The sequence below is a fragment of the Callithrix jacchus genome, chromosome 3 (genome assembly GCF_049354715.1).
Source record: "Callithrix jacchus isolate 240 chromosome 3, calJac240_pri, whole genome shotgun sequence".
In the NCBI taxonomy this organism is placed as follows: domain Eukaryota; kingdom Metazoa; phylum Chordata; class Mammalia; order Primates; family Cebidae; genus Callithrix; species Callithrix jacchus.
This window is the reverse complement of record NC_133504.1, coordinates 58,850,828-58,865,319: the sequence shown is the minus strand read 5'-3', so window position 1 is coordinate 58,865,319 and position 14,492 is coordinate 58,850,828. Positions and strand designations below refer to the sequence as shown.

The 14,492-nt window shown below is 38.4% G+C and overlaps 1 protein-coding gene across 1 annotated transcript in view; it reads right to left on the bottom strand.

Annotated features, from left to right (window-relative positions):
- The window catches only part of SLC7A11 (solute carrier family 7 member 11), a 76,816-nt gene that overhangs the window by 9,247 nt on the left and 53,077 nt on the right, over window positions 1–14,492 (bottom strand). Inside the window, exons 7-11 of the mRNA XM_002745351.7 lie at window positions 11,314–11,437; window positions 9,378–9,481; window positions 8,477–8,573; window positions 6,800–6,949; window positions 5,370–5,547 (exon numbers count right to left, since the gene is read on the bottom strand). Coding sequence (XP_002745397.1) covers window positions 5,370–5,547; window positions 6,800–6,949; window positions 8,477–8,573; window positions 9,378–9,481; window positions 11,314–11,437 — 653 coding nt within the window. The remainder of the gene's footprint in view (window positions 1–5,369; window positions 5,548–6,799; window positions 6,950–8,476; window positions 8,574–9,377; window positions 9,482–11,313; window positions 11,438–14,492) is intronic.

Here is a 14,492-nt window from a genome sequence, read left to right as displayed (position 1 = left end):
GCTACTCAGGAGGCTGAGGCAGGAGAATCACTTGAACCCAGGAGGAGGAGGTTGCAGTGAGCACAGATTGTGTCACTGGACTCCAGCCTGAGCGGAAGAGTGGGAATCCATCTCAAAAAAAAAAAGGCATTTGTGGGAAAAGGAAATATTAATGAATAGTTAAAGAAAATGTAGCTTAGGCAGAGAAGGGGCTAGGGATATGTGAAAGTAGGTTAAAACAAACAAAAAAAAAAAACTGAGAGATTTCGGGCATCTGCAACAGCCAAATGCAAAGCAGGGGTATTCAAGAGACAGCCTCTCCAGCCCTGTCTCCCTAAAGAGATCCTGCCCATAGCCTCCTGATCTAATCTCCATAATGACCGCCCTCCTCACCCAACATGAAAGCCTTTTTCAAAAGTGTCTCTCAATATTCAGGGACCCCAGATGTCTGCTGTCTTAGACATCTTGCTCCCCCATGTCATCACATTGCCTCCATTCAGACAAATGAGGAACAACTTAGATCCTGCTGCTTTCCTACTATGTCATTTCTCCTTCTTCAAAGCTTGGTTTGGATCCCTGATTCAGGAGCACATGGCCAAAGAGTTGCTCTTCCACCTTTGCCCACTTTCTGCTATCTTTCATCTTCTTTTGTGTTCAATCAGCGCTGTTGACAATATCCAATGTGTCTTTCTCATGAGAGCCCTCTTGGAATTTCATGATTTGAATGATTGTCATGGTAATGAAGGCTTCTACGGAGTAATTGATTTTGACCATGAGTGCGTGTTGGAGTCACACCAACTTTTCCTTCTAGATTATCTGACAGCGGTGGACCAGACAGGGGAGCTCAAGAGAGGCAAGTTTGTCTTTAAAGAAGCTGCCAGCTTGCCTGGGAAAACTGCAGAGCATGTGGCATTCAGCTGCCATGTCTACATCCGTGTTCAAAAACAGTCTTTCGGCTTTAAGGGTAATCATCCATGGCACTCTCTCTTTAAATAAAGGTGTGTTAATGAGTCTGCGTTCGGTGTTTTCAGTAACTGTAAGGTTCAGGACCAAATAACAGTTGTAGTATTTTTAGCTTTGCCTTTCATGGTCAGTAGTTATTCTTGAAATAATTTGAAACTGACCCTGCAAAATTTGATCTACTCAACCATACCTGGTACCAATATGGGAACTACAGCAGAAATTGCCTATGTTCGTGATGTAGCACAAGGCCATTTTTTTCTGGATGTCATCACAAGAATAATAGTACTTTTTTAAGGCTATAAAATATTTTCACCAGCATGATCTCATTTTATCTTTACAGTGAAGATAGTTTGGGCCCCTAAGAAATGTGGGCAAGTTTAACTAATTTACATTTTACATCACAGTCTTCGTGAAAAGTCTGTTAAATGCGTTATTCAGCTTTCAGTCGCTTATCATAAATGAAGTTATCTTGACCCACTGTATGCAGAATATGCTTTTAGGACTCTGGAGTTGCAAACTTGCTGTCCACAAAGATGCATTACAGTCATTCCGCTGGTGTTTCCCAGTCTGATTTTTTATAATCAACGATTTTGTTCAAATAAGGCTGTCCTCCATCTCTCTCCCTGAGCAAGAGGGACCCACTTCCAGTCACCGCACTCAACTCTGTATAGAGACAGCCAAGTGCAACGGCTGCTGTGAGTCCTGGCCTGGGTCTGCCGGGTCTCGCTACCTTTGTATATTTACATATGTCATTGGGGTATCTGCCCCTTTTTCCTCCCGTGAGAAGCTTGTGTTTCCATAAGAAAATAAATAATATAACCCACCAGGAGAATTAACCACTCTGTCACAGATGGCAGAAAAAAGCTTTCTGTGTATCTCACTATTCCCTTAAGAGCACGTTTTCTTTTCTCCCTAGAAATGCTATCGAACAAAAAGTGGCTCCATACTGGCATCCTGTGGCTGGAGAGATTTATCAAATCTCTGAAAATCTCAGCTCCTCGGATTCTGAACACTCCCTGGCTGTCAGTACTCAGCAGCCTTTCACCATTTTCCAACTGCTATTTGGTTACCTCTCATTTTTCATGGAAAGAACCTAGGTAAGATGTATTTTGATAGACTATCATTTTCACAGGGCTAATCTACTCGTGCATATCAGGGTAAAAATAAACGATAATATAAAGGTGATGGAATTTTGCCAAATGAAAGGACATGATATTAAATCATTGAACAAACTGCTCCAAGCGAAGGCCATTGGTCTCTAAGTCCGCACTGGGTTTATCTCTAACAAAAAGATCATAGAGTAGCTGGGAGAAGGGTCAGGGCACTGCTTCAGGATTCTGTGGTTTGTGTGTCTGCATGTGAATGTTTTGTTTTGGCCAAAGGCTAAGAAAATACTTCCTATTGCAGCAATAAATATTATGAATTTTCTTTATTTTACTACAAGAATGCTGCCTCAGAGAAAAATCAAACAAAATTACAGAGGATTGTTGGTTTTTGCTACTCACTTTCAAGGCAGCTATAAAGATAAAGAGTTACAATGCTCGCAGTTTAAAAGCAGAATTGCCATGCTCCCTGGTAAGACTTAATGGCATTTCTGAGAACCAAATAACCATTATGGGACTACTCCATTGCTGCTGGTTTCACAAATGGCTAACACTAAATTTGGAGGCCTTGGAAATGTTCAAAACATCATTAGAGACAGAAAAATAGCAAAAAGTTAAAAAAATACAAAAACCTTCAAAATTATATGAGCACCAAAAGACATCAATGAAGGATCACACATAAAGACTGCTTGTTGAGATGAACCGATAGAGAAATAATACAAAGCACACACATGTTTGTTAGCAAGAGGAAAGGACTTCTAGAGTTGGCTGACTCCAAACAGAAGGAACAAAATGCCCGCTGAAATGGGACAGAACAGTGGCTTCGCTCTTTCATCGTGCTCCCTCTCATTTCAGGCGAACTCTAGGACCACCAGCTCTTTCTTCCTCAAGGCTCTTAATTTTCTATGCTGCTCAGGGGTTTTAACAGTCTCGGTTAGTAGGGGAGATGGACATGGAGCCCACAGCGATGAGTGCTAATGTCTCCTAAATGTTAGCAATGAATAAAGCAACCCTAATGCTAAATGTTATTTATTAGGCTCCCTTTTCCCTCAGAATAGGCTCTATATTTAGTGTCTAGAACACAGAAAACTTAAAAACATTCCATAGAAAACTAGTGCGATCTGAGAAGAAACAGAGATTAAATACTCAGTTAAGGCAATCAGTGCGCCTGTGCCAGCCATAAACACCTCATTTGTACAGTAACATTTCTTTGGGGAAACAAGAGCCAGATATAAATAGTAGTATAAGATCTAAAGATGCAAAATTCCAGCTGAAGGCTAATAAAAGGTATTAACAAAACTCGGCTTTAAAGGACTGGCTTCTAAATGAGTCTGCATAGCACACTAGAGATTCGATATGCATATCAAGCTTTTTTGTTTGTTTTTCAGTAACAATGAAATTATTTATTAATAATTTAACCAGAAATCCCCCTAAACTTTTAACTGAAATTTTAAAAATTAATTATGGTAAACTAAGTAAATTAAAACAAAGAAGAAATATGAAAGCAACGTTCTAAACTCCCCAAATTCACCAGCAAGAATAGACCTTCCCCACTGGCTGTATTTGTTACCTAGCTACCCCTCTCTCTCTCCCTTCTACAAGAGATCCAGTCCAGAAAGAGCATGAACTTAGAAGTCAAGCAGATATGGGTTCAAATCCCAGTTCTGTGGTTTAAAATAGTACACTCAAAAGTAAATTCTCCATTTTACTGAGCACTAGTTTTCTCATCTGTACTTGAGAATAACAGCACCTCACACATCAACCTTGTTGAGCATTGGTTGTGATGATCACATGGATCACGTAGGGGAAAGGACCAGGAAAGCCTCTGACAGAGAGATATGCTTTCAACACAGGCTGTTCCTAAGAACCCTTCCTACCTAGTGATCGACTATGCTTTCTCCTCCCCCAATTTAGCTGGTCACCAAGTCCTGTTGGTTTTTCCTTTTAGTATATTTCACTTTCCCTCAGACCTTGATGATACCGCCTGTGTTCAGAACTCCCCTCAATTCTCATCAGGATTGCTGCAGTCTCCACCAAACTCCATATTCCGTCTTCAGCCCCAATCTATTTTAATCCACCCTCACAACCCCCAGCGTGATACTTCTACCTTAAAACAGCCTGCGTTTGAATTTCAGCTATTCTACTTTATATCTGTATGACTTGGAACAAGTGACATGAATTCTCTCATGCTATAATTCAAAGCCTATTAAATGGAGATAATAATTATTCCTGCCTCAGCAGGATATTGTAAGAATTAAATAAAGCCTTGCCCCCTCCCTGTTTCCACGTGTTCTCATTGTTCAACTCACACTTATGAGTAAGAACAGGCAGTGTTTGGTTTTCTGTTGCTGTATTAGTTTGCTGAGAATGATGGCTTCTAGCTTTATCCATGTCCCTGCAAAGAGGAACTAATTCTTTCTCATTCTTTTTTATGGCTGCATAGTATTCCATGGTGTATATGTGCCACATTTTCTTTATCCAGTCTATCATTGACGGATATTTGGGTTGGTTCCAAGTTTTTGCTATTGTAAATAGTGCTGCAATAAACATATGTGTGCATGTGTCTTTATAGTAGAATGATTTATAATCCTTTGGGTGTATACCCAGTAGTGGGATTGCTGGGTCAAATGGTATTTCTGTTCCAGATCCTTGAGGAATCGCCACACTGTTTTCCACAATGGTTGAACTAATTTACACTCCCACCATACCACATGTATGCCTATGTAACAAACCTGCATGTTCTGCACATGTATTCCAGAAACTAAAGTAAAACATTTAAAAAAAAAATTAAAGTCAGACATGTGCACACATATGTGGATGCTGCTATTGTTCTCTTCATTGTTCTTTTTATTACGATCCTTCATGAGTCACCCTTCCTTTCCAGGTAGTGTACAGTCACAACAATTAAGACATTTGCGGCCACTGCCTAACTCCCCAATAAATCTCATGTCACTCATCAGGTTACATGTTATGATATAGAATCACCAAACTGTATTCAACTCAGAAGAAAAATAATTGAGTTAGTAAGGGATTCAAAGAGAGATTAAGTCGTTTAGAGAACTACTGATAAAATTTCATCTAAAACAAAGCTATTTCTCCTAAGAAGTGATTACAGAAGCCCAAATGATATCCTTAAAAGATTCAACAGTGATACCTTAAATGTCTTACCTGCCAAAAAGCAGTTCCAATTAAAATGCAATAGTGTTCTCAAATCATCAGTTGTGCCACTTATATTTTGAAATGTCAAGTATATTATGTATGTACACCTTTGTGGGTTTTCTACATGGTCTTGCACAAGGTCCTGAAAGTATTGAAAATTCTTACCTGACATTATCCTAAACCACCTGGGTTTCTTGTCCCATATAATAAAGAGATAATATGCAGGCACCCCGGTCAGAGTGATGACGAAGCCAATGCCTGTGCTAAATGGGTCCGAATAGAGGGAAAGGGCAACCATGAAGAGGCACGTGAAGGAAAACAAAGCTGGGATGAACAGCGGGATCTGGAACACAGAACACAGAAAAAGCCACTTCAAACATGTTCAAGCCACAGAAGCTGGGTCTGAGATGAGCGTGTCAGTCATGAGACACACTTCAGTGATAAGCTGTAGTCATGTGACCAGGTGACAGGCACCAACGTGCCTCACCTTAGTAGCAAAATCTCTTTCATGGTACACAGATAATGTATCAAACATACTCCTTTAAATGTAACTCAACTTAATTTAAATTTTTTTTAAATATTTGGATAGAACAAAATCTAAGGATAAGAAAGGATATTTTTATTAGAGATGTTCTGTTGGAATTATTTTACTAGTTAAACACCATGACGATTTGTGATTTTGATTGAAAAAGATTGGCTCATTGATAATTATGATTAGAACTCACTTTAATGTGGAGTCAAGAGGACTGGCTGCTTGTTACATGTGAAAGTCTTTCAGTGCATATTGATTTTCTGTTGAGATTCACAATAAGAACTGACAGGAATAAAACAGGCCAACTCCTATTCAACCGCTAATAAAGATGCTGCCAGCATTAGGCAATGAATATTATTAGAAACAACTCCTGACAACATGACTGACATCATTATTTATGCTATTTCCTAAAAGCAAATAAATAGTGAGGTCAAATGGATCCATGAGCGTTCAAGTCTGAAGGAGATGACAAGCATCTTCTCCGGTCTCCAAAACGGAAATGCTTACTCATGGTAAATGGGCATTAGGTGGTAAATTTATAGGTCTTCTCTTTCCCTGTATACTTTACATTCCTATTCCTTTTAGAGTATGTAATATAGAGAAAGAGCATTGTAACAAGTCACAGCATTAAGTACTCAAAATGCCTGTTTTGTACAGCAGCCACCTTTTTGGAATTGGCATTAATGAAGTGTCTTCCTTACTCCTTGTCAGCAAGGCTGTCTACAACCCCAGCATAAAGACAGACAGAAGTCGCCCATACTTTGACTCTATCAGGTCATTGAACACATTCATGAAAACCCAACATGCCAAACATTTATTCATACCGTCATTTTTCAAAAATGTGAAAGACCAAGTTCAGCACATCACATAAAAATTTTGATGAACTATACTTTTCCCAACTTAAAATAAATCCAGTAGGAAAGCACTGCCTGAAAGAGTTAAACATTTTGACTCCGTAGGCTGCTGCCCCCAGCCCAACCTCCCCATCATCAAGTTATGACAATCGGAGGACTAGGTATTAGGTGAAAGATTTATGTAAACCCATCAAGATTGCTGAGGTTACCTTGAAAGGACGATGCATATCTGGGCATTTGTATCGAAGATAAATCAGCCCAGCAACTGCCAGCCCAATAAAAAGCCACCTGGCAAAACTGAGGAAATTCAAAAGACTGTCGAGGTCTCCAGAGAAGAGCATTATCATTGTCAAAGGGTGCTGAGGGGGAAAGGGAGAAAGGCCAAGCTTGGTGAATTCAATGAAAACACAGATGATAAATGACAATAACCTCGCTATGCATTATGATCTTTCTAAATGATTATGTATACTGATAAACCATCATTATGGTTAAAACCTGGATTTGACTCATCTATTTTCTATATTCTGCTGTCATAATCCATTTACACACCAGTAACGTTATGAGAGTGACATCGCCATTACACTTTATTCTAGTGGAATTCTATATGAATGTTGGTTCCTTTTGCATTTGAGAGAAGATCATATGTTTTCAAAGAGTAAAAGAAAGGGTATTTGATGACTCAAAATTGAAAGTCTCAAAGATTGGGATGATTAGTAAATAATCAATAATAAACAGTAAAAGAGACCCAACTGGACGATTTGCAGAAAGCTCTGTAAATGCTCTCTGATGAGCGCTTGGCTATCCACACACAGGAAGCACAGACACTCATAGGTGATTCTGTTGGCTCTTGGCAAAACTTGGCCTTTTTTCCTCCACATGTACTCTCCCCATGTGCTTGCCGTGTGTGACCCTCAAGACCACGGAGAAGAATGAAGCGCAGAGATCAGCTTAGCAATCTCTGCAGCTGCACATGCCAAGGACAGCATGACTGAGAGCAGAGGCTTAAAACGAAAGCCCTCTTCACGGAATAATACATTCTGTTCCCACAAGTGATGTTAACGTCCAGATTCTGCACAGAGAGTACGCATACTTTAAAAAGAAATTTCAAGGAAACATTCTGAAACAAATTAAATGCATGAAAAAAAATGTTCAGGGCATTCTATGGTGCTCCTGACAACAGATTCCAGTTGAGAGAAATGTTACAAAATCATCAGTAGAAATGAATATAACATTGCTAATGGGTATTTGAGGACTTTTACACCTTATACAGTCTTTTGTAGCTCACATTCACAAACACTTTTCTCTGCATAAAGAATTTTGCAACTCAAATTTACATTCTGGTGCTTTTATTTCATCATGATGCTGTGATTAAAAGTGAGACATTTGAGAGCAAATGGTAAAAGACATTCGCTCTCAGATGTCTCACTTTAGATCATAGCATCATGGCACTGTCTAGGATTTTATCCATGCTTTCAGTAATTTTGTGTGCTTTTCATTATAAGGTGCCTAGATCATACCTCTGGGTACTTTTTAGACTGTAGCTTTTTGTTCCACTTTCCTTAAGCAATTGGGATTTAATACTCTACATCATTTTCTGTGAGGTGCTACATCTATGAGAGGAGCCAAGCTAGTCATTTTCCTTAGACCTTACACATTTCTGCAAAGGTGAAAGAGAGGTGATGTGATTTTTGCCCCAAAGCATCAAACAGTCATCAGAAACATGGAGTAAAGAAAAGGGATGGAAGATACCCTGCCTCCCAAACTCCACCACAACATGCATTAGCAATGAATGAGAAGTGAAGTACTATCTAATGTCTGTTTGGAATTCGTTTTTGCTAACCTATTATTCAAGGTTATATCTATATATACTTGTTAATATGCATTACCAAAACAATAACAGCTGGCAGAGGAGTGTGCTTGTGGACATGAATCATGGAGAGAATTTCTGGAAGGTGACCCTCTCGAGACGCAACATAGAATAACCTGATGGGAGAGAAATGTGGTTGGAGTTGACTGCATGATTGATCATTTCAAAGGGAAAAATCCAGAAATCCCAGAGAAAACTTGCATCGTTTTCATACCAAGTTGTTCGGCATTTCTTAGGTGACTGCCTAAGTTTCACTTTTCAAATAAGGTGGAGAAACATCATAGGAAATCTAAATTTGAATTTTACAAAATCTGCCAACATTTTATTATTCTTTGAAGAGAAGGAATAGCAATATCTGACTGGGCATAGCTCTCCCTACATATAAACAGCTGATGGGGAATTTAGTTCTAGAGTCATAGTGTTATATGTGTGTCGTGATTCCAATTCAACAAACACACGCATATGCACATCCACAGGCACACATGCACAGGCAGCATTCGCATTTATCTGACTGGGTTTTGATCTTACATTAAAACATAAAGACTTTTACATCAAACTAAACAAAAGAAATACAGATGGTGGGGTGGTGATTTCTGATGTCTCTTACTTTACTTTTTTGCTGGCATCTTCAGAGAAACAGAAAATTATATTACCAGAAATAAAATGCCGTTATTAGACTCTGTGGAAACACTATTTTTAAAAAAGCCACATGTCCATCTTCCAAATAAACTATTAATAGGCAAGCAGTGCCCTCTAGTGGACAGAATAAAAAAATGCTGTTGATACTTACCAACATTTCAATTTTGCATGTCCCTTTAAAAACAACAGGTTTGGAGGCACTATTTCTTTTTAAAGTTACCCTTATCACATCCAATCTCAAAAACAGAAATGTGTTTCTGAAAATACATGAACTCACTCACCTGGAGACAGCAAACACACCACCATTCATGGAGCCAAAGCAGGAGAGGGCAACAAAGATCGGAACTGCTAATGAGAAATTTCCCAGTAGCCGCTCAGAAAAGGTCTAGTGAAAGAAAGAATGAAGCAAATTAATGCTTTGCCAGAAAGCGGAAAAAAATGAAACAATTTAACCCAAACTTGCTTTATGACTTTCTATTAGCCTGGTGATACTTGGATGTTTTATAATTTTTCTCTTTGGTTAGGGTCAGACTAACTCCGTAGACAATAATCAAAAGCAAGGACCATGGCATTGCTTGCTGCAAAACCATAGGCAAAGGTCTAAACAAGCACCTCTCTCTACTTTCAAAAAGCAATGATCCATTTATTGAATCTTTATCAACTATGATGTGTATTGTCTCTGACTCTGGCAAGTGATAAAAGCTCAAATCAGAAATTCGACTTCTAGAGATAGAAATCTTTCTATATAATAACTTCTCTTTAGCCTGGAAAACCATAATTTCTAGTGAAGTACACGGAGAAGTATTACAGATACGTGTTTCATGTACCACTCCCACGATTAGGAGGTAAATAAGATAATTAATGACTTAATAATTTATATCATATACATGATTAGCTCTGAAAATATTTTTCCCAGAAAAATCACACTAGCTAAACCTCTGTTTATAAAGTCACTCCCTCCCCTTTATGTATCTGTCAATTTCTTTTTGTGGTTTTCTATAAAAAAGCTAGAAAAAAAGTCCAATAAGCCACAGAAACTTAAAAGATAAACACAACTTCTAAAATGTTCTTTTATGCCATGATAGGAGCAATATTGCAAATTTCCATGAACGATGTATTTTCAAAAAAAAAAAAAAAGTGTTGGATTCATTAGTTGTCCTTGAAGCAGCTGGCGCTATGTAATTAGTGGGCTACATTATGCCCAAAGAATAAGTGCTGCCCTTTGTCTTGAAAGATGAGATGACTGACCCGACTTCAATAAGCTTTGTATATTTGATTGTCTGGTAGGACTTAGAGCAGTGGTCAAAGTCTTTTTCAATACTGTGAACTCATACACAGGTTCAAATGAAATGAGATAATTTATTCTCTGTAGATGCTGTTGATATGAGGTAATACTAACTATTTTAAAAGGAACTGGCGTCAGATAATGGGTCCTTAATTTTTCACCCTTCATTGTTATGAGGTCAAGAGTGAATGGTCTCTTACTAGCTAAGTTTTATTCAAAATAAAAGTATGTGTCACAGACTAACAGTCTTATGATCTTTGGGGACAAAGATTGTCCAGTGTCAAATACATTTTGAAAAATACTATAAAATTATAAAATGCTCCACATCTTAGGGAGTTAGAACGCATGTTGATATCTTTATTATTCTGAGTAGTATTATAACAACAATATCTGTTTAACTTTGAATAACCCAGTATTTCCTAAATTTATTAATATCCCAGGACTAGTATTCAAAAGGATATACTAAGAAAACCAAATTTATATGGTCCACATCAAAATTCTTAAAGTGACACTTGGGGCAAGGATTTTGAGTTTGCATTTAAAAAGTTCACAAACAGGAAAGTGTACAGAATAAATTATAATTTGCATATAAAAATGCATTTATTTAGATTCAATAACTGTCCACCTGCCATTAAAAACATGCTGGGAGAATAATGCCTTCTATTCAACAAGCCTCGGCAGATTTTCAAGCATGTACGTGTAAAATTGTTTAATGAGAAATTAGAAATAATGGGAAATCATATAGGAATTTAGATGTATCAGTTAAATAGAATATGCTAAGGTATGCTGTAAATTTTTAAAATATTCATTATTATTCAGGTCAAGAAAAGATTACTGAATTTCCAAACACTTTCTGCTGGAGGGAACTACTATAAAATTGCATCAACTCATTAACCTAAATTCCACTTGGCATTTTCCCAATTTGGACTTACCACTGCCACTGCATCTGAAAGCAACAGCTCCTCAGCATTAATGGTCGTAAAGTAGGCCACATTTGTCAGCACATAGCCAATGGTGACAATGACCATGGATATACATATTGCAAGGGGAATGGTTCTGAAATGCACAAAGGAATCACTTATTTGTTATCTTATGTTAGTCATTCTCTGATACCGAAAAAATAACAGCCTAATTCAAATGAAGAATATAACAGCATCTCCAATAATTATAGGCTCTGTTGGGTATGTATACACATTTCATCAGGGCAAAGAACCACATATTCCTTTGCAACTTAATAAGGTCCATGGGGGCAGATACTTCGTCTGTCTATTGCTATACCCCAGAACATATGGATTTATCTCATTCAAGTACTCCATAAATGCTACAGCAGTGTTTCTCAAACTTGAGATGCATCAGAATCACCTGCAGGGCTTGTTAAAACACAGACTGCTGAGCTCCACCCCACAGTTTCTAATTCAGTAGCATTTGCATTCCTCATACGTTCCTAGGTGATTCTGAGGCTGCTGATCAGACCACACTTTAAGAACCACTGTCCTATAAACATTCTAATACTAATTCACTGCCTTGACACCTTTCTAACACTAGTCCTTAAAAACATTTTTCACATTCAATGTTTTTCCCATCAGTAGCTTCCCTTACCACCAAATAAATACACGCTTTCAGAAGCATGATAGTGGGATACATCTACCTTTCTGAATGTGGCAATACTTTTCTATATAACAAAAGAAAGCACAGAAGTGATCATAATGATGACTTTGCACTGCCCTGCTGTGAGTTCAAAGGAAGCTCAAGATTGTGAGTATCTAATAATGCAACAGCACAGATAATCCCATGAAATTAGAGGTGACGTGCTGTGAAGTACAGACGACCGGACAGTGCTGACACAATGTGGCATCAAGAAGTACCCGACACAAACTCAATATTATGTCTTCATTTAATGCACTGGGAAAGCCGGAAAGTTACTGACCCTAATAATTTGATTCCATGTTACCAATACACATTACTTGCTTAACATAATCGCCTCTTCAGACTCTTTCCAGTTCAGGCAACTTAAAGCTTCAACTGCCTGCACAAAGGCTGATCATTTTTCAGCCATAGTGCTTATCAGCCCTCATGGAGCCTTCACCCTGCTGGGTGCCACTAATGAAGACCTTAGTAGAATTTCTTCCATGATGAAAATGCAGCTCAGAATCGGGGACGGGGGGGAGGCACAGTCTGCCTCACTACCCAAGCTGGGTGTGTGAGCACACTAAGTCCCAGCACATTATTCGGAACAGCGATATCCCCTGTTGAAAACATGCGAACCTCGCCAGTCAGCAACTGTCATTCATTATACTGCTTGGAGCCTGACACTTCCCCGGATTCCCAAAGCCTTCAGCCTTGATGGGGAAACACATTGACCTCTAAATCCTGACATCTTAATATGAAAGTAGCAGATGGTCCCCTTCCCCAGCGTGAAGAGGGTCCTGTGGAATTTTCCATTAACACCATAACATGCATTGCTAGTTGTGATTGATAAATGCTAAATTTAAGTAAAGGAAATCACTGAGCCAATCAAATATAAAAGGATGAATGGCATAAAGCAAATTAAAGATGAATTCTGTCTCTTTGTAAGAAGGGCTATTGTAAATGCAAAGGGGTAAGAACAAGAAGGTGTATACACAGCTTTTCAACCACTCACTGTGTTATTTTGACCTTGAATCCTTTCAGCTCTTAGAACATTCTCGTATGGGGAGTAAATATTTTCTATGGAGGGAGGGGAAGAGAAGAAAAGAAGAGAAAAAGACTGTGTTTTTTGCAAGCATATGACTAAGGTATATGAAAGTTCCATTACTAAATAATGAAGTGACATTGACATGATTAATTGCAGGGATAGTACCGTCACATCACACGACGCTGTGAAAGCAGAAAGAAAGAAGTCTGAACTTTGGGACTGTGGCTCTCCCAGCACAGAATTGGTCTTCCCAGTCCAGCTCCTCCAAGTCAGCCTCTGCCTGTTCCCTGTCTAGATATTACAGTCTCTCTGAGGGCTGTTTCCTAAATTGATCTAAGCAGAAGGGATCCTGGAAAATCTAACCTTCTAGGTTGGTTTCCCTTCATTCTGTTTGTTAATAACAAAAACAACAGGAGCAGCTGCTACCATTGGGCTGCAGTGTGTCTGACATTTTATTAGGCACTTTACAGATGTGTCTCATTTTGTCCTTAGAAAATCCTGAGTTAGGAACCATTTCTGTATGAGAAAATAAAGTCTTCAAGAGCTTAAATAACTATTTAAAGATACACAACCGGTAAGTGGAAGCCCCAGAATTCAGGTGCATGTATACCCTACATTGAAATTTGGGCATTTTGACCACCAAAGTGTATTCACTTTCAAGCATGTGGGTCCCTCAACTCTAGCACTTTTAAGGACAATCATAGTTGTTTAATAAAAAATTTATTAGAGCTCTTATGAAGCTAGTATTTCTTACGTATTCCTTGATGCTACAGTTTCATCTATTATAAAGAAGGGGACAAACTTATTTCATGACTTTTATACCTTCTATGTGTAACATGAACTGTAATGTGAAGTGAATGTTTTCAAATAGTTTCACTGTTTAGAAAATAGAATTTTAGAGTCATATATTATTTAAAATAAAAGAGAAGCTCGCAATAAATTTCTCTAAAAATCATTTTTTATACAAAAGGAGGGAAGGTAAGCATGCGTTTGATAAGCAGAAACAGACTAACAATTTTACTATCAGCCAAATATACTATACAGTGGGAAAAATAACAGCTTAAAATATAAACAAAAGGGAAAGTGTCAATCTTGCTGCAATGAACAGCATATCCAGTAATTTCCCTATAATTATTCTTCTTTAAATAAATGTTTTGTTTTGTTTTGTTTTTGAGACAAAGTCTCACTGTGTCGCCCAGGCTGGAGAGCAGTGACACAATCTCGGCTCATTGCTACCACCGTCTCCCAGGTTCAAGTAACTCTCCTGCGTCAGCCTCCCAGTAGCTGGAATGACAGGCCCCCATCACCACATCCAGCTAATAATTTTTTTATCTTTAGTAGGGACAGGGTTTTACCATGTTGGCCAGGCTGGTCTTGAACTCCTGACCTCAAGTTATCCTCCCACCTTGGCCTCCCAAAGTGCCAGGATTACAGGCT